Raw genomic sequence first — 27,152 nt, forward strand, 5'->3', positions numbered from 1 at the left:
ATCAGCAGCAGGAGCAGCAGAAACCCCTCAACAGCAACATTGTACCCATCAGGTAAAACATAGGCTACGTTTGCTTTGCATTGTCGCCACCTCACAACAGTGATATAGTATGATGCGATCCCATATTAGATTCTTGATGAATGAATGTGTGTTGTTGTTATTCAGCCTGGTTCAATGTGCCCCTTTTTAACTTTGAGCACCCGCCCCTTTAAACGTCTCTGCACGGCCCTGCTGCTCGGCTTCTTATTTTCCCTTTCAGTGGCCCTTTATACCACCATTTTGTGCTACACCGTGGAAAAACATCGTGGGAACTGTCGCAGTTTTAGGCTCGGGGCTTTGTCCTCCCTGAACCCTGACATGCTTTATTTTACAGTTTATTTACCCATCGCTGTTCTGCGTCCACTGAAACCGTAATGAAACTGTGGGGATGGGGTTCGTTTTCCAGAAGATGGCAGCATTGAGATAACCAGGTGCAGCTAAATCTCAGTGAAGAAGATCTGCGCCCACAGGAAGCATGGTGCGGGTTGAGTGCTGCTCCGACTCCCTCCGCTGCGGGATTAGGAGGTAACAGCGGTGTCATCGCGGGACTGTAGCAGAGACGAGGTGCCGGAGTGACGGTTGAGGAGAGACTATTCCGTTACGTCCAAAATACATACAATGGACGACAGCAGCCTGCCCCGGAGGGAAGCAGGTCGTTCGAGGAGGGTGTCTGCTGCTGCGGAGCTTGGAGCTAATGTTAGCCTGCAAGATGGCGAGGTGATCGACCTAACCCCTTCCAGAGAAAGTCAGCCTGGAGCGGACAGACCGGGCGCTGCTGGCGGGAGGATGGAGAGGAGGAACTCGGCACCTCACATAGTCCATAAGAGGCATATGCCCAAGGAGCCCTACAAGTTCCACATACCGAAGAAAACTGAGGAAAAGAAAGGTGGGCCATTGTGTCTGTATATTAGTAAAATTACACCATAGCATTCAGGACTTCTCTGTGCTAATTTGTTTAGATTTGTTTTTTACACCTGAAACACTGCCCTGAACCTGAGTTAGCAACGGGGAAGTTCCATTATCGGACGTGCGAGTATCAATTCGAAAACGTTGTTTTCTCTTCTTACATCGCACAACATGACGGTTGTGTCCACAAATGTGTATTTCATATGTCCAGCCCTACTGTCACCATCAGTTTTACGTGTATCAAACTCCGTACAAGCTCCAGTGTGTTTGAGTACACGGTTAGGCTTAGTGAGGGATGCTAGGAGTTAGCGTCACCAGCCAGTTAACATTAATTACATGCTTGTAAGTGCAACAGGTGTTTATTTTTCACTTTATAGATGATTTTAGGCTGTTTGTGAGTGAAAGTAAATATCCACGCATTCATGTACGAAATTATAAGCTGCATTTTCCCCTTTATGTTGACATTAGCTTCTGCTAACGAGGGTTAGCTAAAGCGAGGTAACCGCCTCCTTGTTTACATTCCAGTTATAAGTGTCCAAGTGCTCACATGTACTTTGCGCTTTCTGCTCTTGTGTTTATGGCTACTGTCATCGTGTCGACCCTAAAATGGGATCTTGAGGACATTTTTTGGCGCTTTTTACAGAGTCTACTATAAGATTAAGGCTAAAAGTTAAATGAGCTTTGAGATAAGGTTTGGTGTTGTGCTTTTTAGGGATTGTTGGTAGGTCAGAAAGATGTAAGCCTGAGACCATGGTAATTTATTTTTGCCTTGATTAGCACCAAACCAACACAATAATTTTGGCCCGGGAGCCAGTTTTAAAGGATGTCATTGCATATATATCCCCCATGTACTCCATGCAACTCCCTATCCTATCCTATCCTATCCTATCCTGTCCTACTCAAACTGTTATGTTCCTTGGTACCTTCCAAGCAGTCTTTCCAAGCCTAATAGACCACTCCTACTGAAAAAGCCTCCTTTAGTTCAAGAGAAATCTTAGTTATTTTCTTTTTCCTCCTTTGAATGCATCATTTAACAAACATAGTTAATAACCACCATGCTGATGATTATAGGGTTTTTTGAAGCAGTAAATTCAAAGATAGTCAGGCTATGCTGACATCTTCTTTATGTATTATAGCTGTCTGAGACCACAATTTGAAACTACCACCACATCTTTTTGGCTTGTGTTTGAATATTTTGTCTCAACCCCGGTGTTGTAGCTGTGGAACGGACAAATATGTTGTGGGTTACTGGGGGCATTAGCTCTTTTTGTTAAATCACACATTAGTGTTTGATGCTCCAGCTGAGCCCTCTCCACTCCGAGGGAGGCAGCTGCTACAGGTTTTTCCTGTTCTCCTGAGAATCTGGCTAAAAAAAGAAAAAAAACAGCACCTGTCCTGTTGTAATTAAGCCAGTCTGTCAAATATTTCTGTGGGCCTCCTTATGAGGAGCCTTTGTGCTCAAAGCGACATAAAGGGTGGGGCATATTGGTGGCTTTATTTCAAATTTTACAATTTTGTCTGATATACGTGAACAGCAGGGTTACTGACAAGAGCAGTAATATTCTGTACAAGCTCAAGTTAAAGTCCTGTTATTTGACTTGAGTTTATGGTCCTTCTAGAGGCAAGTGTCAGTGATGACCAGGACTGACCAGGGAAACTGAAGATACGGTTGAAAGAGCTCCCCCTCAGCTCGTTATATGCCTGTTACACATACACAAAGCAAGGCATCAAGTTCAGTTACCTGCAAACTAGGGGTGTCATGATATCAGCTTTTCATGGAATTAATATTGTGGCCCATTGCTTACTAAATCTGGCCCCTTATCTCTTCCTCTGTGGACACCCCAAAAGAAGTTACATCATCAATTACTTGTCCAGTGGAAGAAAATGTTATGTTGAACAGAGAACACTGCAAACAGCCAAACACACCTGTTTCTTGCTATGAAATAATGAAGACAGTGTAAAGGTATATATGTAAATTATAAAGGTAAAATGGATTCATCATTCTGAGGGATTATTTGTGAAAGTGGTTTTTATTGGCTCTAATCTCTCCGGTCTTTCTTGCAGCTCTGTTCCAGTATGTCTCCACTGAGTCCAGAGAGTATGAAGACATGATGACTATCCTGACCTCCAGCTACATCGACACTAACTCTGCTGGATGCTTTACGTACTCCATACCTCGGCTTGTCTACAGTGAGCTGCTGGAGAAAGAGGTGAGAGATAAACAAGTCAGAGTCGTGAATTCATTAAACAACTAAATGGGAGGGAGGGGGAAATCAAGATCACCGTGGGTTACGTGCAGGGACTACTTTACTTGCAGGTTGTGACCACACGTCTTTGCTTGGATGGTCTGGTCAAGTGGTTTTGTAACAGTTTACTTTGTGGGCAACACAGATGATAGTACTAAAAACAAAGAAAAACATTGTCTCACCTTTCTTTCCATATAAAGAAGTTTAACTATGCGTTTAATGCTTGATATATCTTAAGACAAATAACCGCAATGTAAATCTTACTTTTATAATGCAGAAAAACTGCCTGGAATATAAAATAAAAACCAGAAATCTTTTTAGTCAAAGAAAATGTCTTTTTTAATGCAAACCGCCTCTTAAAAAAATCAAATTCTGTAGTAAATATATAAAAAAAAAAGGGAATTTGTATGTTATTTTAAGGAATGCTGACAGTAGACAGCAGCTCATTTTATGCCCCTTAATGGTTCATCATTTACTTACAGGCTGTAGTTGATGTCTTTGTCAGTAAGAACATTATAAAACAAACACAAGATTTAACATTCTCCAAAGCTGTGCTGTGGGTTGGATTGGACGATTTGGTGTGTTGATTTTGGTTTCAGGGCCTTATGTTGAAACCGCTGGTGTACTCTGACTATTCATTTTCTAGATCAAAGTATCACAAAACCACTCTGCTGTCTTTTTTTTTTTTTTTTTTAACACCTTGCTTGGGTAGATAACTTCCTTTCCATGAGAGAGTAAAGAGCAGTCATAAGCAAGCTTCAGCTGGTAGTTGGTGACGTAACTTCTTATGGGGCGTCCACACAGGAAGAGAACAGGGGCCAGATTTAGTAAGCAATGCAAATTAATGTGATGCCACAAAAATTATGCCAGTATTACTTAGCTGTAGATCCTGTTAACACATCTGTCAGTTAGGGAGGTGAATGAACAGACATTGTCACAGTACAGTAAGCAGTATAACTGATTCGATTTTAGGAAGAAAAAAAAAGTAATTTTAATCCTGAATTCTGAAATCATATATTTCAATATTAAAGGAAGTAAAAGGAGATGTTAAAGGAGATTTAACCTCGACAAGCTAATATAGTTAGCTTAGTTAAAACAGAATCAGTTCTTATTTAGTGTATTCTGCTCTGTGTATTTGTCTTGCACGATCACGCAAAATAGATTGTTCATCTTTAAAAAAAAAATAAATAAATTCCTGGTCAAATAAATAAAAGAAATTAAATAGAAATATCGGGATTGGGGTACCATGGACATGTGCAAGTGTCAGTGCAGTGCTCAGGAAATGAACAAATCAATATTTCACTCAATAAAAACTACTGTTTATTTACACTGAAATGAGCTGAACACATGTGAATGTATTGCCTGTATTTGCATGGTAGAGCAGCTATTTCAGAGGCCATGTTTGTGTTGTGAGAAAATTTAGGTCTTGGAGTAAGAATTATGAATTGGATAGGTTTGTCATTAGGAAAAGCTGTTTAGAGAGATGATATTGTTTGTTTAGTGATCATTGTACTGATCGTTTTTGTGTGTGTTTGTGTTTATGATTGATCACATTATTTGTGTGTGTGTGTGTGTGTGTGTGTTTTTAAGTTTGTGGAAAAAAGGAAGGAGATGAAGGCAGAGGGGAGGACCGATAAGGAGCTGGAGGAGTGCTACTGTTTCCTGTTGACAGACACTCAAAAGGTAGGAGTGACACCGAGCTATTGGTTCAGTTAACAGTGGTTTTGTTTGTTTTGGCCTTTATCCAGAGACATAGTCAATTTACATAGTTGATTTACTTAAGGGAAGTATGTATTTCTTAGAAGATTTCTTTTTAAGAAATTAAGTTTACAGGGAAAAGACACTGCTTGTAGTTGTTCCTAGAAAACTGAATGACTGTGTTTTCTCTGTAAAATAACTGGGATCATGCCAATAAACCATGTCCTTTAAGACTGAGCTTTCATTATATCTGTGATCTAACTTGTGTTTTGTTTATTGTTTTAGCTTCCCCTGCTCTGTGAGAAGGGACTGTTTGTGGGTCAAAGCTGGATCACAGTGTTGGGAAACCCCAGTAAAGGTAATAGTGCACAAATGATCTACATATTGAGTTATTGTATGCTAAAAGGAGAAGTCACAACAAGCTGATATTGAATTTATTTTTTTGAATCAGCTTTCCAGTAAATATACAGTTGTGCCTTGACTTATGAGTTTAATTCGTTCTGTGACGGAGCTTAAAACTCAAACTACTCGTATGCCAAATCAATTTTCTCCATTGAGATAAATGAAATGCCATTAATCCGTTCCAGGCCCTCAAAAACGCCGCCTCCGGATGGTTGGAAAAGCAAAGTTTTGCAAAATAAATGTAAGAACAACACTAATAACCGCATAAGGTGAACGAGTGAAACACGACATGCTCGGCAGATGTTGCTCTAAATTTCAGCTCTAAACTCAAAATTGTACAAGAGACTGGGCGTATCTCGAAAAACTTGTTAGTTGGGGCACTCTTAAGTCAAGGTACCACTTTAAAAAAAATTCTATAAGTAGTAATTTTATCACTTTGTGTGTGTGTGACATATGTGTCTGCATATGTTCTTAGGAGTGTATCTGTCAAGGTACTCAGACCTGCTGCAGATGAGTTCCTTAACACCAGGAACTACGGGGGAGATTGTCATCTTCAAAGTGATGAAGGTAAGTTACAGGGTTCATATGTGCGTGGAAAAGCTGAGAATGGTCAAGGAATTTTACAAACCTCTAAAAATGTTGGAAAGTTCAATAAATCCACAAAGTCTAGGAAAAGTCATGGACTTATGTTTCACAAGTACTTCTGTAATAGAGTATTTGGGATTCAGGTAAAAAAAAGATCTGTATTGGTCAAATAATTGTATTTTATGAAAAATCTATCACTTTACTCAGCTCCATGTTATTCTCTGTTTAGACCCCAGCACGAGCTGAAGCCTGCACTTTGAGGACAATTGCACAAATACTAAAATAATGCTTCATTAATGTCTTGCTGCATTTATAAAAGCACAAAGTAAGAGCAGAGAAAAGCAAGGACATGAGACATGCAAATTGTTGATTTTGTAGAAGGGATAGTCATCGTCATTAGTCATCATTTGAATATTCAAAATATTAAAAAAAAAACCCTCAAGCAATTCTAGCTGCTATTTTTAAAGTACATAGTTTTTCTTTCATTGACCAACACTTAGTAGGATATAATAGAAAAGTGCAGTATTGAGTCACTGATGTAAGTCAAGAACAGAGTTTGTGAGGCAAGCTTTCTTGTAATTATCGATTTGATTGCTTATTTTATGTTTCTTTGTGTTTTATTTATTGCTGAGTTGTTGTGACTGTGGATATGTCATTTGTTAGATGGCTCACTCTGTAGATATTTAAATTATATATAGGTTAAACATCACAAAACTATTTTGACAACCACCAAACAGCTAAAACAGCAAATGAAAGCAGGTAAACGGAATCCGCAAAAAGACGTAAATACAAAGCGCAGATCCGACGCATTAGAATCTGTGAGCCCTGACGGCGTGTACGTGTCGTCGGGTGAGAAAGCCGGCAGCACACTGATTCTGATAAATCTTTGTTGTTAAACTCAATACGTAGTGGTAGAAATGATTGTAATCTGCAGTGGAATTCTTTGTTTGGCGTTTTAGGGAAAAGTCAAGAGCATCTATGAAAACATGAAAAACCTTCTAGATCCAACGCCTCGCTTTGACAGCCATATCTCCAAGAACGCCAGCAAAGTCACCTCGCTGAACTCATACCGCGCATTTGAACTCACACAGGTAAATACACTCAAACACAGAGGGGAAAAAAAAAAACTGAGAAATGGACAACTTACTCTGGGACAAACATAATGTCCCACACATTTTACACACATTTTATCTGTTCAACACAGAAAATTGTTTCAGTGCTTTGAGATGTTTTATAGTCAACAGGAGTCTTTCAGTTGGTTCTGGCGGTGTTATTGGGGTCCGGTTTGTGTTTGGCAGGAATTGAATGTCTGAATTTAACTTTAAAAACAATATCCAGAGAGGATTGTGTGGAAATGACTCAGCTGTTGAAAAAGCAGACCTAAAATTACACGTCTGTCAATATGTATTTTTTGTTTTAAATTGAACAAAATGACATGAAAAATATCTTTCAGCTTCAGATGGTTTATTCGCTAAAACAGGTTTTCTAGTTAAAATGTTTTTGTTTGATGATCAAATTTTTAGTTTCCATATTTGTACTAGGACTGACCTGAAAAATAAATTTTCCATGGTTGGGTTAGGGCTCACATTTAATGTGTGTGTGAATTTCATTTCATGGGTCAGTGTTGTCTGAAATGGAACAGGCTGGCTGTACACTCACACAAATAACAGTTGCAGCATTTGACTCTGATTGTTGTGATTGCCACCTCATTTTGTCAAAAACTTGTCCCATCCATGCACCCATCCATCTGTTTTGGGTGGATCATTGCCAACATGTCTGCACTACCTCTGGATACCTAAGCCCTTTGCACACTGATATAAATGTGCTACCAAAATCTCACTCAAGACGCTGAAGCCACCTCAACTTGCTCCTTTCATCATGGAGAAGCAGCCACAGTATGCTGAGCAGCTACCGAAGGAGCATAGAGAGGTGCTCCGTTTGGAGAAGGAGGCTCATCTGGTGTGTCTGTGATCCCATTTTGGCCCTCTTTCGAATTTTGTCTTTCTTTGTCTTTGCCTGGAAAATAAAAATCAGTTCTATCTGCTGATGAGGATATGTTGTCAGCGCTAATGGTGACATCGTGATCAGTGCATATGACTTATCCTACTTTTACTAGCTGGAATTAATTTGACAGCACCTCTTTTTCTACTCTGAGCCAAGATGGTGACCACTAATCATTATCATTCAAATTATTTTTCAGGTGTTTGTAGTGAGATTCATTTAGTTTGTTCATACTTGTTGTGAATCTACTTGTAGGCAGTGCAAGTATAGACACAGCATGTGTAAATGTGAAAAAGTACTGACATATGCAATCACGTCTGGTTATTGAAGAGGAAAATAAGCGTTTGGGAACCTTGTGAGTCTTTTAAAGAAGCAATGACTGCTTTAAACAAAACCGTTTTCTTGATTATTCCAGCAATACTTCTACGAGTATTCATTCGACGAGCTGCGACAGCGACCTCGCCAGGTGTGCCCGTACGCTGTGGTCTCCTTCCAGCTTAAAGGAAAAGACTCTCCTCTTCCCAGTGCACCTGTAGCACCCATCAGGTATGTGAAACATGTAAATTGATGCTATTCTAGCGAGATGACACCTAAAGAGAGTGTTCGCAGGTTTCCAGGAAAAAGCAGCCAGTAATTAACTTTAGAAATGGAGTCTTTTAATGAATGTGCTCTTGTTTTTTTTTTTTTATATTTTATTCCATAAAAGTCTGACGGACATTTTAGACATGGAGGAATCAACAATGGTTCTGAGTTTTAACCTCTATCTCTGTGCCAAAACTGACATGAAGTTTGTAATTTGTGTTTGGTGGGCAGGTCGAACAGTCAGTCAGCAGAGGGGAGTAAAGGTGAGCACTGGTCCCTGTTTTTTGTCGATGTAATCACACCTGAATGTGAAAGGTCACCTACACTGCTTGGATATAAAATAGGAAGCTCTGTGTTTTTTGTTTTTTTTTTCTTTTCAGTCTTGCTCTGGTGCTGATGAGGTTTTATTTTTCTCCCACAGAGCATGCTCAGTTCACAGTGTGGACTGGAGACCTGGTGAAAGGCGACCGAGTGCTCTTTCAGATCTCGCTCTGTTCCCTGTCTCCTCCCTTCCTACCCCACAAACTGTGAGTACTGAGCTGACCTTTAGGCTGTTTAAAGCAGTAGTTCTCAAACTGTGGGTTATGGAGTTCCTGTAGGTGGGGTGTGGATGACCAGAAAAGACATTAGTTTGCTGACTTACTGACCAACATTTGTGACTCCTCTTTATCTTTAAAGATGGATTGAAATCTAAAGTGGGTTTTAGATAGACTTGAATGATATAATCAGCTACTTGTGATGTGAGTCTTCCATCCTGCACGTGAACTCCACCATCTTGGACCACAGCTAGCGAGAGTTGAGTTTGGTCTAGTGAAACATAAAATGTTAGCGTGGCTATGTCCGTGCGCCCCAGGGTGGCTGAGGCTACATTGTAGCTTGCCATCACCAGTGTGTGAATGTGTGTGTGAATGGGTGGATGACAGGTTGTGTAAAGCGCTTTGGGGTCCTTAGGGACTAGAAAAGCGCTATACAAATACAGGCCATTTATGTTGCAGATAGGCACGCTAACATTTAGGAGTATATTCGATTCCATAGATCCTCTATCTAAGCTGAATGAGAACCACCACATCAGCACCCTGGCTTACAAGCCCGGAGGTAGGGCAAAACAAAAAAGGAAGGGCTGGGAATAGCCGGTTAGTTGTTACTGAATTTAAAAATACGACTGAGGATATTGGCCACTGCTAAAGTGCTTATGACGTTTTTCTCTCAGACAGATGGAAAAAATAAAAAGCGAGTCACTGAAAAATAATTAGTATATCTCAGCAGTCTGACTGGGTAAAGTGTAAGCATGGGAAACACTGGATGGGGGTGTTTCTTAGAGTGGGGGAAAAATAAAAAAAATTTGAGAAAAGGTTTCAACTAAAATGAAAACACACACAGACATATTCCATCAACACCTCGAAAGCTTACCTGGCTTAGCTGACTAAATTCCATTGTTGGTGTCCATGTTTTCTGTGATGCATTGCGCTCAACTCTTTAGCTTAGCCTTATAAAATAGCTTACCAGCCTGCCTTTAATGATCTGTAATCCCTCGCAGTATAATTTTTACTTTTACTTACTTCGAAAAAACTGCATGCACATTTAAACAAATGCATCCTTACCATTTTAAAATAATTCGCTCTGTGTCTGTCTCACCATGATCCTCCCTCAGACCAGAGAAGCTGGAAATTGGTCATTTGATGAGGCTCGACCAGGTGACCAACCTCCTCCCTGCCAGCCTGTTCTCCTATAACCTCTACAACAGCAGACAGGAGGGTAAGATCACATTAATCCTCTTAGTGATGCCACGTTACACACCAGAACTACAGTCACTTTAATGTTACATAAGATTCTAGTAATCACCCTTTCTGTAACAGCATTTTCACCCTCAGATATTGCCAAAAATCCTTTCTTAGTTATATTTTCAAAATGCATGTGCATTGAGCTTGAAAGAGGAAGTGGATGGGACTTATTTTATATTTTCTTTTTGGTAGTTGTGAAGAACGGCTATTACTGCAGTCTTCTGGAAGTGATGGACAGAAATCGGTCTAAAACCAGCGTGACGAGACTGCTGCATGAGCTGGAGATAAAGCGAGTGGTGGGTTCTGCTTGCTTTAATATCACAGAGGACTAGCAGATTCTCATGTACAATGCATGGAAGCTATATATGGCAACTATATATCTGCCAGAGTCTTTATTTACCTACAGAGAAAAGCAGGTTGCCTTTATTTGAAACGGCCTCACATCAAAGGCAGCTATTTCACTTTGATATTGCAGGTGAATAGATTGTGAAGTTCTGAGCCATTATCAGCTGAAACTCTGTGATACAGTGATTTTTACTCTATTTTTGAACCTTTACTTGGTGTAAAATGTATGTTAGACAGCAGTTGAATATTCTTGAGTTATCTTGTTATGCTGGTAGGACAATGGTTTGTAATTAAGTGTCCCAGTAACTCATTTTTGACTTTCATTGTGATAAAACTACAAAAAGATTATAAGCAATGCAAAATGATAAGTGGATTTGTGGAAACATTATTTTATCTTAAGAAGTTGTTTGTTGTTGTGTTTTTTAGTTGTTTGGAGAATTATTTTCATGCTTTGCATCACTATTGGAGTCTCAGAGATACTAAAAATTGTAAATATGTCCCACAGACAGCAGCAGTTTGAACTAAGTGTAGCAAGGAAGACAAAAATAAAATGTGAAGAATGACAGGAAGTGTTGAGTACAAGTTGTCTGCTCTCTTTACAGGTTATAGTGACTCCGCTTATAGATAAAGGCTTTCTGTTCCTGTTGTCCAGTGTTCAGATGGCCACGCCCACAGGTAAGGCATGGGACTATGAGTTATACTGGTAAATTGTATGCAGGATAATATTTGGATAAAAATCAAGAGTAAAAATAAATAAATACGCATTTCTCACTATTCAGCGTTATCTTCTCATTCAAATCCAGGCAGTATCTAGCGCTAGAGAAGTCAGATCACTTCTCTGTCAGTCCCGTATTGACCCATTTCATGTTTGCTTCTGTAAATTGTTTTCTTTGCTAATTTCAAACTTGGGCAGATATCAGTTTTTATGTAAGACCGTTCCAGTCTTCATGTTTAGAGTTATTGCCAGCATGGGGTTTGAAGCACAAGCAGAAACATGCTCATTAATGTGTTTGATCCATCCCTCAGGCTGAGCATTCAACTTACTGTAACATCCTCTGATGGAGAGTGTGAATGAAATGTGTCTTGAGGCCATCTCACCTCTTCTAAATTGATAGTAAAATACTGGAGAATAACTTTGAAGGGGAGGGTGACCAAATATAAATCCTCTTTATTGGTGCTTTCAGCCCATTTCAGTGCCTTAAAGGCAGATTTGGCACAATCCAACCCATAGTAATTTTATTCTTGTTTGAAGTAGTTAACCTTAATTTTATCACTGCTGTGAGTTTTCTCTGCAAAGAAAATATTGGTAGATGTCAGTGAAATGTTCATGTACTATGTTTTTGCTGGTTGTATAATTAATTATGAATTTTCTATAATGAAAGTAATAGAGTGAGCTAATGTGTTTTCAGAGAGAGGAGAGAACTGGAAGAGGTGTCTTCAGGCATTGTTTGTTTTCCCAGAGACCAGAGATGTGTCCAAAACTGGTGAGTATCGCCGTAAATGAGGGGCATTCATTTATTGTAGTTGCCTTTTGGTACAAAGTAAAGTTTTATATTGAAAAGAAAATAACAGGAGCATTAATGGTGTCCCTGAAAACCAATTTTTGATGAGCTAAATTAAATTGAGTCATCATACAAGCATTTTTAGTGTAACCACAGTTCACAGGACACTGAGCCTAAGTGTTAATACTGATCATTGACTCTGCTGACAGGGTTAAACAGCTGAATCAACATTATTTTCAACCTAATGATGTTTTCCTTGTTTGTTTGTTTTTTTTTCCCATGTAGCACCGCACTCTGGCTTCTCTTCCCATGATGCCTCTGAGTCTCAGACATCTGGTGCTGCAGTAATGTCACGGCTAAGTCAGTTTATCCCAGCAATGCATCATGCCCTGCTCAAAGTTCGTGCCAACCCCCCTCCTGAGCTGTCTGCTGGTGTGGAGCGCCAGGCACGGGAATACCTCATTGGCCTGAAAGACGGCAAGGTACGACCCAAATCTCTTGAAACTGGCTCCTTCAAATATCCACTTCCCCTGGGGACTGTAACGTTTCTGTGTTTGCTCCCAAGGTTCGACAGTACCCAATGGGTGAGTACGATTCCCAGATGGATGACAAGGAAAAGTCAGTTGCTGCTCCCATACACCATCGGGTGAACTTGGAGGGTTACCTGCGCTCCTACCTGTACAGCCCCGCCTTCTACCTTCTATCAGCAGCTCGGGCCAGGCTGTTATTAGAGGCGCACTGTGGAATTGAGCAGCCGCATCAGGAAGCAAGAGCCAGGAAAAGAGACGCAACAGAGAAGGAAGCGACAGGAAATACTAGGCACGGGCAGACCAACACACAAAAGGTGAACAGTCACACAAAAAAACATAACGCAGCTTAGTAAGTCCACTTGTACTGGTCATGTCCATAAGTATTTGGACAGTGATACAGCTCTGTGCACCAATATTATTTATCTGAAAATTAAAGACTCAAGATGTTATTTTAATGGTATTGAAATTATTATATTGTAATTCAAGATGTTATTGAATTACGGACTTTCAGCCTTAATTCAAGGGGTTTAATAGAAATATTATTCAGTTTGCTTAAAAGTAATTCAGTTGTTTTTTGGGTTAAATGGCTACATTTGGTAGCAGTTTATGGGTGCTCTCAATATCCCCCTCCGGGCCAGAAAGCTCTGGGGAGAACTCTGGGTTAGATCAGTGTTGGAGACCTTCAGCAAGAACAACTTAAATGATCACAGTCTTTTATTTTAATGAAATCCTGTTTCAGCCTCTTCATTTTCCCTCTTCATTCTCTCTCTGCTTCCCTTTGTGGTGGATGCCCGGTAACAAGTTGATGGAAAATTATGGCAAATATATTTTTTTAAATATATATTTTTATATACTCATTGGTTTATTTCTCCTTGTTTCGTTCAGTTTCTTGAAGCAAACAAATAGGCATGTTGATTACATTGCGAATATTTACAAATATTACACTTTTCAAAATTCTACATGAAATCTTTAACTGTTTACCCCTTGAAATCCTGGAGTAACCCTTGAAGCTCTTTTCTGAGCTGAGTGGTTTCTGTTTATATTTCAGCCTGCTTATGGAACCAACTGACTGTGTTTGCATCAGAAGTTAGTGAGGGTGGTCTCTGCCTATGCTGCTACCCCTGGAAAAACCCAGAAACTATTCTAATGGTAGTCAAACCAAATCTTTATTGATCTATACTAAGAATACAGGCGAGGCATTGTTGTTAGAATGTATATTCCTAATATGCTCTGGCTATGAGTAGAGGCTCTAATTCACCTGCTGTTCAAATATCATATCAGGTAGCTTCAGATAGCAGCAGGCTCAGAGGGATAGGGAAGAATCAGAAATATGAATGAGGATTATTTAGATTTGTGAGTCATGTAAAGCTACTTCAGTAGAGTCCGGAAATAAAAATGCGGAGATTGAAATGTGCAAAATAATCCTGCGAAGCAAAATAGATTTCCTTGAGTCATTCACCTAAACTTAGACAAACAGAGCATACTTTTCACTTACTAGTGGTGAAACTGAGGGCTGAAAGACCCACAAACAAGCAGCAACTTATAGTAGTAAAGACCTGACAGGAAATCTCAAGGGAGGAAACTCAACTTGGTGGATTCAGATTTAAGGCAGTTAAGTTGAAAGTCTGGTCAACACATTATGATGTCACATTTTCAGTTTCACAGTTGCATCTGAAATGAGAGCGAGAGACCCACAGTGGGTGGTTTACTGAGGTAAAGTGACAGAAATTGTTTTTGTCCTATGGGGTTGATGAACTCATACCAGTGATGCTTGTTGCTCAGATGCAGCAGCTGATCGACCTTGTTTTGACCTGCAAGAGGAATGCAGAAAATGAGGTGAAGAGGGAGGAAGGAGGGGGGCTCCAGGCTCCAGGGAGGAAGAGGAAGATGGAGCAGCAGGCGGCAGAGAGGGCTCTTAAATACCTGAAAGCATCCCAGGAACCCATAAGGCACAGCAAGATCCCAGGTGAGGAGATGGGAAAAGCATGTCTGCGTTTTTTGATATGACCTGATCCCAGGCTTCATGAAAATCAGCTTTCAGGTCCTCAAATGTAACCTCTAAAGTCATGAATGAACTTAGGTTTGACAGCAAATCCTCATGAGTGAGTCATATTTGTATATTCATGCAACATCAGGGGAAGCTCTTTTTCTTTCGATGATTCTTTTTTGTCAAATTTCCCTCTAAATTTTCTTAAGAACACCAAAGATTGTTTGCTTTTTTCATTTTGTTAACAAGCTCACAATCATTGACTGATGACATGTTTTCTCTTTGGATTTGCCTTCTAAGTTGAAGGAAACCAAGTGTCCTTGTCTCCTGTCTCCTTCACGTCTGTGATTGGCTCATTGGGTTTGAAGGATACTGATTTGAGAGAAGACGGATCTGAACTTGCCACCAAACTTCTGAGCCTGCTAACAAGTGAGCGGATACTCGGACAACATGCTGAAACTTTCCATTCTTCCTGCTCTTCTTTTGGCTCCTTTGTTTAACCAGAATCTTTTAACTCTGTTTCCTTCTGTTATGGAGCAGCTTGCTGCTTACATCTTATTTCAGTTGATTTTTCTGCTCATTTCCAGGCCTCGACCAGGCTGCCAGAGGAACGGCTAATCAGAGCCTTTATGAGGCACAAGAAGATGGGCTGAGGGGGTCGTATCCGTTTGATAAGCTGGCTACAAAACTAGGCCTGCCCACCAACTGTGACATTGATCTGAGAAAGCAGGATGAGCTGGAGGTATTTGATGTTTATGGTGTCTGTTCACAAAATTACTGTCTAGATCAGCGATGTCAAACATGCAGTCAGGCAGCCAGAACCTGTCTGCTGAAGGGTTCAATTCAGCCTACTGGACTACTTTGCAAAGTGCAATTCTCATTAAAGTGCACTTGTTAGTTTGTGGGTACCAGTGTTACACACATTTTTTACCTTCTGTTTCCTGGTAAATTTTTAGAGATGCATTGCAAGGGTTTTCTTTTACTTGTTTTGTTGTTGTTTTTTAGTTTACAGTGAATAAAGCGAATACTGGACTGCAGAACAAAAAGCCTATTAAAACCTGAAGCATATCACAGCTGTGATACTGTTGTGGTTTCCTGTCAAGAGCTTTTAAGGGTCGTTTATAAAATGATCTCAGTGGTTTTTAGAGTGTTCTTAGCATCTTAAGACCAACAAGAGATAAGGAAGATGATACCAGTGCAATCACATAGGTTGTTATGTATTATTTCAATGTATTAGTCATCTTCTTGCCTGCTTTCTACCGGGTGTCCTTCAGAACAGCTTAATTCTTCATGGAATCGATTCAACAAGGTGCTGGAAACATTCCTCAGCGATTTTGTCCACATTGACATCCACAAAGTGAATTTCCTATTCCAACACTTTACAAAAATGGTCCATTGAATCTGGTGACTATGGAGGCCATTTGAATAGAGATGTCATGTTCAGGAAAGGAGTTTTAGATGATTTGAGCTTTATGACATGGTGTGTTATCCTGCTGGAACCAGCCATCAGCAGATTGGTTGTCTGAGGTCATACAGGGATGGACATGGTCAGCAGCAATACTCAGGAAGGCGGTTACCAACGTTTAAACAATGCTCAGTCACTCCTGAGAGTCACAAAGTGTGCCAAGAGCTATCCTCCATGCAGTTACACCAGTGATTCTTTCATGTTGTTTACACCAAATGTTGCAGCAGAAATCAAGAATTACTGGTTGGAAAATTGTTGTTATAAGGCTTCTCATCAGCAGCTCCCAACACTGATCTGTTGTTTTAGGCACCCAGGTGGAAAAAGTCTGACTCACCGAACCTAACAGACGGCTTTATCAAAGTTATTTAATGTTTACACTTAAATAATGAAAGTAAGCAGCTGGAAATTAGCATTACCTATCCCTCTTATGAATATTAGTATAATTATCTTTTAATATTTTATCCCCAAACCAATGTTGTATTATTGTCTTATAAATATATAAGTACTTGCATATTTACCTGCTACAAAGCTGCTTCTATTTGTATTACTTCTAAATAAAGCTCCCACTCTGGATAAGCTTCTTCCGGAAAGTGTCATAAAACAAAACCATTTGAAATCAAACAGGTGAGATTACAAAGTGTGTTTTCCTGTGTTTGTAGGAGCAGACGGCAGGTAGCGTCAGTAGTTTGGAGGGATTCAGTCCCAGCTCGCACAGCGGGGAGATGAATCACCACGGAGCAGCAGCTCGAGGAGGAAGAAGAGAGTTGGGGAAAAAAATGGAGTTTGATGAAGATGACGATGAGGAATATGAGATCCCGTGGGTCCTCATCCCCATAACAGGTGTGTCTGTCTGCTCAGTCAGACATCTGTACTCTAAAACAGACCGTGTGCATTTTACAATAATTAAAAAAAAACAATCAGCAGTCATACCACACATTTAAATACTGTAGATTTTAATATGAAGAGTAAATTAAAGTCAGAATAAAACTCAAAAAACGAAAAAATGTATGAACAATAAAAAGATAAGGGGCCACGTTGTTTACTAACATCCATCATAGGAATAAAGGTTTTTGTGCTAAAACCGTGTCCAGGTACAGTTAGGATGAATACAGCAGCCTGTAGTTTAGATTGCAGATCACAGAGTTGGAGAACTAATCAGACTGAAAACTAAATGTTGGTGTTTTCCGTCTGCAGGTCTGAATTCAGAGAGGTACGCCCTGGGAGACAGGAACATCCCTCACGATCCTCGTTTCCTGCACCTCACCATGGCTACAAGCATCACCACAACAACCAACCCTCCCAGGCAGAGCCCCACCTTGTCTCCTGAGCCCAGATCTCCTCCCTCCCCCTCCCTGTGCCCATCCCCTGAGGCCAGCCTGCCTCCATCCCCCTCCCAGTGCCCCTCACCTGACCCCAGTCCTCCTCCTTCACCCTCGCAATGTCCTTCTCCAGATCCCAGTCCCCCACCTTCCCCGTCTCAGTGCCCATCTCCAGAGCCCAGCCCTCCCCAATCTCCCACACAGTGCCCATCTCCTCAGCCCAGTTCCCCACCTTCTCCTTCCCTGGAGGCCAGCCCTCCGCCCCACACATTCTCCCAGCCTAATGAGCTCAGCCTACTTAATAAGAACCACAAAAGTGCTAACGAGGAGTTGTTAACCTCCATGGCCTCCAGGGAGTTTGCAGGTAACATCACGCAACCTGAGAGCATCTTGCTTAATGTATCAGTGAATTCTGGACTTTAATGCCACCTGCAGTTTTGATCGCCAACTGCAAATTTAAAAATTAATACAAGTTTATTTTTCCATTTTATGTTGCACCTTTAAACTCTGGGTTATCGGTTGTGTAAATCATTGTGACTGATTTATTTATTTATTTAACAGCTTTAATATATTTGAGGAAGCTATGAAAAATTTACTATTTTTGCAGTATGAAGTACGATTTTATTTTTACCCGTGTTTCTGAGCACTTCTGACATTTAAAATTCCAGATCTGAACAGGAACCTGAGCATTTCAGATGTGTTAAAGGCTTCAGATACCTACTGCAAACTAAAGACAAAGTCCCTCTCACAGTCTGCGATCCATACCGTTCATTTAAAATATGACTATTATAGGCTACTGATGCGCCTGCTCTCAAAAGGTATTAAGACAGAAAAAAGGATATTGTATCTAGAATAGTGTGTAATTACATCCTACATCAAACTGATGCATTCTTAACTCTAAACTTATATTTAATATATCAGAAATACATAGGAGCGGGCGCCAGTTTGTGGAAGCTGCCATGTTCCCCTGCCCCTGAACTTATGGCTAACTGCGTTTTACATATGTGGCTAAGTGTGCAGGAGATGAGCCTTGTTAGTAGAGACCTATTCCCTGAGTATTTCCATGTATTTATTTATTTATTTTCATTTATTAATTCAAACATTGATATTTAGTGTTCCTGTATTGATTTTAACGACTTGTAACGCAGAAAAATTTCATAGTATGAAGATGACAGTTTGTAAGTGTAAGGTGAGACTTTTTTTTTTTAAACTTTATTATATTTTACATCAGCAGTCGACTGATGTATAGTGCCAGTGCAATCACACGATCCTCATTGGTTCTACTCCTGTAATCCTTCCCTCTTGTAATATATGCTTGTTTTTAAATGGGCTGACCTTCGTGTACAGTTAATAGAATTTGTCTCCAGTCTAACACTGTCTTCTCCTGCAGCAGCATCCAGTGACAAAGGGGAGAAACCTCAGGGTAAAGAAAAGAAGACTGAAGAGCCATGTGTTTCTGCAGCCATCCGTCCATCTATTCCTCCATCTCCAGAGAGAAGGATCTCGTCACCATCCACTGAGCGAGTGAAGGAAGCAACAGAAAGAGGAATGGTTAAAGTGAAAGAAGAAGCGGTAGAAGCTTTGGTGAAGGAAAAAGAAAGTCAGGCAGGTGAAAAGGTGCAGAAACGAGAGATAAAAGCGACTGATGATCATGAACAAGATTTGGAGATCCAAGAGATGGATTGTAAAAAGGGAAATGTGAAGGAGCTGGTAGGTGGTTCTCCCTCCTCAGCCTCTGCTTGCACAGATATTAACAGCATTGTGGACAGACATCTTGGTGACTTCTCCTCTGAGATTCAGCTGCTCCTGCAGGAGGAGAGCACCCACTATAACTTACCTCAGTATCCTCACTCGACTTTAATCACAGCAACACCTACACCACAACACACAATGTCCTACGCCTCCGTGTCTCAGTTTTCACAGTATGTGTCCTTCTACAACCCCTGCCCTTCCGTGCAGGACTACGTGGACTCACTAAAGGACGGCATTAACAGCATGATAACAGAGTTTGATGATGGCTGGCGAGAGCGCAAGCCCGAACTCAGTGGGACTAACCCTGACTCCACTTTAGCGAATACAGTCAGTGCTTTTGTGGCCAGCGTTCGAGCAGCTAATACTACAGGCAGAGATGACGAGGGGTCTGCTTCCTGTGATGAGTGGACAGCTGCTGACTCTGGCACCACAGTCAGTCAAAGCCTAGCGCTCTCCAGAGGAAATGAAGCGTGGCTGCCAGACAGCACAACCTACAGGAATCCCACAAGTTCTCATGTTTCTTTATCAATTCCTACCCCCTCATCTGGTTTGATCTATGAGCCTGCAAACACTTCTGTCCTCTGCCCTCCACCTAGCACATCACCACATTCCCAGTGGACACCGCAGCAGAATGAAACTGTAGAAATCAGCAGGACAATCACTCAAGATGTCAGCCAAACACAGGAAAACAGCACCACGAGGACTGTGCTATGTACTGCTGCTGCTGACAGTGGGGGTGTTCTTCCAGCTAAAAACATTGTTGTGACTCTGCCGGGGCTAGGCGGCACTTCTGACCCTTTGGGAGAAGCTTCCAATCCCTCTAAACCGGCATCCAGCCCGAGCTCTGTACCTGTCGCCAAGCCCAGTGTGGGGACCGCACCCCCTGCCACAGACCTGAGCTCCCTGATCAGCCAGTTGCAGCCAGATGTGTTCAACAGCCTGGTGGAGATCATCAAAGAAGTCAAGAAAAACTCCCTGCAGTTCTACATCCACTGCACTGAACCAGGAGACAAGGTCACCAAAGATATAAAGGTAGCCTCATGGGCAGCTCAGTTCACACTACACGAAGAGCCAAAGGAAAGTCCCCAGAATGTTTTTTTATTTTTATTTTTTAACTGTTTTTAAATTTGGATTTCCTTTACTTATTTATAAATAAACAGCTTGACTACTTTGACAAGATGATCTCAAGAAAATCGCAAATAGAGACTGTTTAACATGTCAAATATGAAAGAGGTAGTGCCAGTTATATTAATGCTAAAGGAGCTAAACACAAAGCTGTTGCTGCTGCTGCGTACGATGAGTTGACCAATTTTCTTTGTTGGTATAAATGTGTATAATCTCTGGTTAAAGTGAAGAGTTATTTTATTTGTGTTTATGTTTTGTGTGTGACGTTATGTTGTAGGAACTCCTGCTGAAGCAGGGTAACGTGGAGCAGAATCCGATCACCTTTCTGAGCCAAGAAGACCCTGACAACAGGCTCCTGGTCATCATTAAGAACAAGGACATAGCTGGACATGTACACAAGGTAGTTAACAGCTGTAAAGTCTTGACGGACTCTGCTTTAATCCACACGTTTTGTCTGATGATGACTGCGCCGGTTGTGGTTAAGTGGAGCTTACTGTAGTGTACTGTAGACATCAGCTGTTTTCACTCAAGCTCTCCAGGCCTCGTTTTTTTTTAAGACACCAGGCACTGCTGCATGTGAGTGAACCTGCAGCTTCTTAGTACAGTGCAAATAAAGGGTCTAGTAGTCCCGTGCAGTAAGAAGTCTCATGTGTCCTACCTCCTACGCAGAATATTTCCAGCAGTGTCAACATGTTTGAAGCGCAAGTGGTTTGGGCTGTGAGTTTACCTTTAAGGGAATGGGATTATATTTTATGTACTGATTTTGTCATCTTTGTTCTTTCTAAATGTACTTTAAGAAGTTTGTAGTGCAGTAAGGGTAACATGACACGACACAAACATTAAAAAAGGGTATTGATTTGTAAATAATTGGACATGAGTAACTTAAGCTTATTATATAATATTATACTACTGTATATTTCAAATGACCTCAGCAGCTCTTTCTCTAAAGATGTAATGCATTCTGGGGTCAGCTTAAAAGAAAGGCATATGTGAAATGTAAACCTGAGGTCAGAGTTCAAATGTGATCTTTGGATGCAAACTATAATCCCAGAGTTTTAAAAATAAGTTTAACGTTATTTGACCTTGCAGAGGTCAAATGTAATGTTGTTGCTCACTAGCTGTATAAAGTTTCTGTGAGATTTGTCCATTTGTGTAGCTCTTCATTATTAACCTTTATTTAACCAGGAGTTAACAGACCTGTACAAGCACCCCTTTGATCACACAGAACCAGAATCAGTTTTTATTGAGCAGGTTGTGTACACATAGAAGGTAGTAGGGCTCCGATTATTTCTTTGCTGTTTGCACAATACTGACAACGTGACATCAACATGACACAATAACGACATGTATACCAGATTTATGTGCAAAAGTGCCGAGTCCAACCCTGTTGGAATAAATTTTGGAATATATATATGTATGTGTATATATATGTATATGTACTTTTATACTGCAAAGTAGAAGGAGTAAAACCAATGCAGAGGCTCGTGTGATCACGCTGGCATTATGCATCAATTATGTGCTGACTTGATGGCCTGGACAGGAAAGACCAGCGCACTTAGAGCTTAAATGCTCTAACACAACACTTGTGTGCACTTTTAAATGTAACACTGCAAACAAACAATGTCTGTTGTGATTTCTGCCTTCTCTGTGGCAGGCGCTAACTATAGGACAAAGATTAGTACAAATACCAATGACAGGTTTTCCACATATTTTTGATTTTAATATGTATGTGCAGTATGCTGCAGAGGTTCCTGCAGTACTTAGCTGTCAGCGGCTGCACTTTTTATGTGCCACTGCTGTGAGGAATTGAGTTTTTCATGCTTGACCGATGTTTTGCTGTAGATATTGAGTCATGAGAAGCCCACATTGAAAACACACATACAGCAGCTTTGTTTATGTGTTTGTGTTGCTGTCAGATCCCAGGGCTGGTGTCTCTGAAGCGACACTCCGCTGTGGTGTTTGTGGGAATCGATACGCTGGATGACATCAGGAACAACAGCTACAATGAGCTGTTTGTAGCCGGAGGCTGCATCGTATCAGACGAGCTGGTCCTCAGTCCAGACTGCATCACTCACGGTAGGTCAGAGAATCAGAAAGCAGCCATGTAAATGTATGTATGTAAATGTAGTGGGAAAAAATCACATCTACACATGGAGAAAATTTTGTTTTTCACAAAGATAAAAACAGATTTTATCTTTTCTGTCAATCAAAACAAATGCATTACTTATATAACTGGAGTGTTAATTAATGAAATGCTTTTCTACAGAACGACTGGCGGCACTGCTGATGTTCCTGGAACAGCACAGTTCTCTAGAGAATGTTTGGAGGTGGAAGATTCACTGCAAAACGCACAAAAAATTAAAAGAACAAGCCAGGTAGTAGATCTGCTTCTCACTGTGTAATGAACAGCCTTTAGCCATTTTAGAAACTATAGGTGTCACATTTCAAAACAAGTTTCTTTTAAATTAGTTTAGGCTTTACAGATTAACTGCTATATAATTCTAGCAGGATATATAAACTTTTACTTTAAAAACTTTAAAGGAATTAAAAGAATACATGTGAAACTAACCTTAACTGTAAACAGGTCATTGGTGACCTTGTGGATAAAATGTCACACTATTCAGTATTCCAAGCTGGAATACATTCTGACTGGAGAGGTGTGGTTGAATGGTAACAAAATACATAGTATAATGAGATTAAAACAGCTTTATAAAAGTGCACATGTGCTTTAACACATTATAAGAACTATACAATAATTTAACTATACACTTAATTTAAATATATAAATATAAATACACAGTACAGTACTGGTACAGTATAGTACAGAGACAGACAGGCAGAGAATTGATGAGTTGAGTATGGTGATAGCTTTGGGGAAGAAGCTATTCCTGAGTCTGTTTGTTCTGGCCCGTATGGATCTGAAGCGCCTGCCAGAGGGCAGTAGGTTGAAAAGATGGTAGCCGGGGTGGGTAGTGTCCTTCAAGATGTTTCTGGCCCTGCTGAGACAACGGGAGTGTTAGATGGCAGACGAGGGCAGGGGACAGCCGATGATTTTTTTGTGCTGTATCTACCACCCTCTGCAGTCCCTTCTTGTCTTCCTCCGTGCAGCTGGTGTGCCACACTGTCACTGCATAGGTCAGCAGGCTGTCGATGGTGGATCTGTAGAAGGTCACCAGCAGCAGGGCGTTTAGTTGCTTCTTCCTGAGCACCCTTAGGAAGTGTAGCTACTGTTGGGTCTTCTTGATTAGGGGCGTGGTGTTAGCTGACCAGGAGAGGTCTGCAGAGTTTTGGACGTCAAGGAATTTGAAGGACTCCACTCGCTCTACACGTTCTCCGTTTATGTGCAGGGGGGCAGCTCTGTTCCAACAGTAAGATGTTTGAAGAAGCATCTACATCCTCCTGCTGGCTGAACGTGGATGATTTGTGTATGTTTGATCATCAGATTCAGGAGAGAAGCAGCCAGCCTGCTGGATTTGCTGTCAGCTTATCAGAAGCGGCAGATCGTGGAGTTCCTCCCTTATCATCACTGCGACATGATGAACCGTCAGTCGCCTGACCTGGACTGTCTAATCGAACTGCAGGGACGATACACGCAGTACCGACACACGATCTTCCTCACAGGTACGTATATTTGAGCAGGCGTGACTCTCAGGGCACCTGATTAATACTGGTGACCATAGGAGCGGTGTGCCTGAAGTGCATTTATAGGATGATAAATTCCACCAATAAACATTTGATCATTTGATTGGTCGGGTGGTTAATCAAATTTTCATGTTGTTCATGATTTTGGCTTCAATTAGTTATGAATGACAAATCTTCATGTTCTGTGCACAGTATGACTGCATGTGCAGCGGCTCAGCTGACTGTTAAGTTAATATGTCATGTGATTAACATGAGAAAATAATCTCATCATTCTTTTTTTAAATTTTTTTTTTATTCAGAGCATCATAATGAGAAGTTCACGGCCTACTCCAGCGGGGGCATCATTGTTGCCAATATCGATGAAATTCTGCACAACTTCTCCCAAATAGTTGGTTGTCATGACATCAAGGCAAAGCAGCCAATCATAGATGACATGTTGTCTCCCAAAGGTGCCAAAGGTTTGAAATGTCTGCTCTACCATCTCTCCATCTTTTCTGTTTCTCCTACTTTACTCCTATACTGACACTCCTTCTCTCCTTCCGTCTCCTTCTCTTCAGAGTCATGTTTTAAAGTCATGTTTTAGAGATAACATGCATTCATTTAACTTTAAATGCAGCCCTGTCATCCATTCTGATGGGAGTACTCCTCTCTCCTCAGGTGTCGGGGGTCAGCTGAGTCATAGTGACTGTGTCTCGGGTCCTGAATGCTCCCTGTCCATCTTTCCAGAGCACAACCACTCGCTCTCCTCTATCACCCAACCACAGCAGCTTCCACAGCCCAGCTCCGGCTTCCCAACCTCTGTCCCTCACCCCTCTGACCAGCTCGTCCCTGACGCCTCCTGTAAGGACGGGGTCCCTCGCCACTCAGACGCTGACTGTGAGGTTCTTCGACAGGCCATCTTACAACTGCGGGCAGAGCGTCAGGCGCAGCTGCAACAGCTTCAGCAGCAGCAGCAGCAGTTGGAGTCCCAGGCAGAGTTGAGCATTAACCCTGTGAAAGGCTTCCTACACAGTCCCTCCTCTCCTTTGGGTCAGGGAGGTCCTCCTGACGCAGTACAGCTTACTCCAGGCAGGAAAGCCGTGGCAGCCACACTGGACTCAATTCACTCGGTACTGCAGCCAGAGCTGAGAAGCAGGAGAGAGGACAAGGTGGAGCCTGGTACAGAGGGATGGAGGAGAGGAGGAAGTGCAGGGAGAGAGGCTGAAGATCAGAGAGGCAGCACTCCAGTGCGAGTGGTGGGCTCACAGGCAGGAAACCAGGCTACTGGCAATAATGGCACGCCAGCCTTTCCGAGCAATCAGAACGCAGCTGTAGTGACAGCGTTGAGCAATCAGACACACAGCGAAGCAGATCAACATGGAGAGCCTGCGTTTTCCAAAGCAGACGAAAGTAGTGCACCGCCCTGCACCACCTGTCCAGCAGAGGGCGAGGACAGAACAAGGTAACATAACACGCTGGTTTGAGTCCTGCTCTTTTTTTACAGGCCAGTTTGTAATATGACTGCAATATTAACACTGTTCGAGTATTCATATAAAATACAAACAGAATTTTTCGACTTACCTTTAGAGCCGCAAGTGGCCCTTAGTGCAACTGCACTTTCTGGCACTTCTGTGTACACTTCATTTTGTGGCCCAGAGGTTTCCATGTGATGCTGACATGCATCCATAAAAGCTGTGCTGATTTCAGTTTTCAACCTCTGACAGTCCGGTTCCTGCTCAGTCTCTTCTTCTGCTTCTCTTTCTGTAGTGAAACAAAAGCCAGCTATGAACAGCCAATAACAGAAGAGGCAGCACCACCGGGCAACAGTGAGGTACCTGGAAACATCACCTCGGTCACAAACCACGAGAGTGTCTCACATCCTGCTCTGCCCCAACTACAAATCCAGCACCCTCAGCAACATGTGAGCGAGCAGCAGCAGGGTGCTACACACCTGCAGTACCAACCGCCCAGCCAGCGGGGCATTGGTCTCCTTCACCCCCACCTACCTCGAGTCCACAGACAGCCTTTTCACCGGGCCCCCATGCTGGGGCCCCTGAATGCCCTGGGAGGAATCAGGGGCCTCCTGGGGCAGCCACCCCTGTGGCCTGGAGGTTTAGGCCCTGTAGGTGCTGTCCCGCTGGTCTGGGGTTTCCAGCAGGCAGCTATGGACTTCACGGGTCCTTCACTGCTGGGAGGGTACCACAGCCCTGCAGGTCCGGGTGGCTTCAGGTACAGAGGGGGGCAGCGAGGAGGCTTTAATGGGACGTAGACAACCAGCAGATTAAACTATGACCCCAGAAAACTAACAGCCTGGAGTCTGAACAGGCCAAACTCTGACAGGTGTCCACGCTCTGTTTCCAACAACAAAACAAAAAAGATCATCGTTTTAGCCAGGTTATTGCACCACAAAAAAAATTCATGTTGTTTGTGGTTCAAAAGTGGAGTAGAGTAGAGTCTTAAAGTATGCAAGCTTCAGATGGTTTGTATAGTCTGCTTCTGATCCTGAATCATCCCAGGAGGTCAAAGAATCTGCATGTTTCTGTCAGTCAGGGCTCATCACCTCTTTTTATGTGCAAGACCGTGTCTTGAAAATGCCGCACACTAATTTTATATCAGTGCTGCAGGTCTTTGTACAGTATTCAAACTTATAAACACAAACTTTTTCAACCTGTACTCCTGCAGGGCTGTTCTTAAACCCCAGGAGATATGTGAATGTGTGAATCAGCAATAAGTTGTTTTCTTTTAAATCAAGTTTCTGATGTTTTTCATTTAAAACATCAAAAATGTGAAAATGTTATTTCTCACATAAAAATATTGACTGTCAAGCCCTCCTGTAGTTGTTTTATGCACCTAAGAGTGACTGAAATGTCTGAAGACATTTGTCTCTGATGGCTGGCAGTCTGAGATCAGATCAAAAAATGTTGTCCTCAACTATTTTCTGTCTCTTACTGAAGTTCTGCAGCCTCCAAAAACCTCAAAGCACCAAATATGTATGTCTGTTTGAAAAACACTGAAAGATGAAGCCCTTTCTCAGTTTTTGGACATGATCGAGAGATAAAAACAAGCACAGCAATTGGTGTACCTCAGTCACAGAAGAATTCAGTACTGATGTGGATACAGGGCAGGTTCTGACTGAATGAAGGGTCTCATTTAAATCAGTATCATCTGGACCTTAAGTGTGACTCTTATTACTCTGAGTGGTAGTCCCATTTTCCCAGATTCCCTGAACGCACCAGTTTCACACTCTGGGAACGTTTAATAAGTAA

General features: G+C 41.6%; 1 protein-coding gene across 3 annotated transcripts; it reads left to right on the forward strand.

The window, feature by feature from the left end:
* The first annotated feature begins 262 nt into the window (after positions 1-262).
* Positions 263-26,711, forward strand: tasora (transcription activation suppressor a). Of its 3 annotated transcripts, none has more exons than XM_026167368.1 (28): positions 263-925; positions 3,010-3,155; positions 4,782-4,874; positions 5,175-5,247; positions 5,767-5,858; positions 6,836-6,967; positions 8,293-8,423; positions 8,691-8,722; positions 8,881-8,986; positions 10,111-10,214; positions 10,433-10,536; positions 11,188-11,260; positions 11,995-12,069; positions 12,373-12,569; positions 12,653-12,931; positions 14,400-14,583; positions 14,905-15,033; positions 15,192-15,346; positions 16,729-16,909; positions 17,264-17,752; positions 18,779-20,172; positions 20,543-20,665; positions 22,182-22,341; positions 22,532-22,640; positions 23,708-23,886; positions 24,207-24,365; positions 24,565-25,348; positions 25,654-26,711. In XM_026167368.1, exons 1-28 carry the CDS (start codon positions 658-660, stop codon positions 26,153-26,155), a joined length of 6,453 nt encoding a protein of 2,150 aa, XP_026023153.1. In that variant the 5' UTR covers positions 263-657; the 3' UTR covers positions 26,156-26,711. The 3 variants fall into 3 exon arrangements, with proteins under 3 accessions (XP_026023153.1, XP_026023155.1, XP_026023154.1); XM_026167370.1 differs by having other exon boundaries at positions 24,207-24,356; XM_026167369.1 differs by having other exon boundaries at positions 18,782-20,172.
* Positions 26,712-27,152: the final 441 nt, after the last annotated feature.

Source organism: Astatotilapia calliptera, chromosome 5 (assembly GCF_900246225.1).
Source record: "Astatotilapia calliptera chromosome 5, fAstCal1.2, whole genome shotgun sequence".
Taxonomy (NCBI): domain Eukaryota; kingdom Metazoa; phylum Chordata; class Actinopteri; order Cichliformes; family Cichlidae; genus Astatotilapia; species Astatotilapia calliptera.

Excerpts from the sequence above, each read along its gene's own strand:
- tasora (XM_026167368.1), top strand. The coding sequence starts at position 658 with ATGGACGACAGCAGCCTGCCCCGGAGGGAAGCAGGTCGTTCGAGGAGG. Across the intron at positions 10,215-10,432 it reads CTACAACAGCAGACAGGAGG|TTGTGAAGAACGGCTATTAC; the intron begins GTAAGATCACAT and ends TCTTTTTGGTAG. Across the intron at positions 12,570-12,652 it reads TTGGCCTGAAAGACGGCAAG|GTTCGACAGTACCCAATGGG; the intron begins GTACGACCCAAA and ends TTTGCTCCCAAG.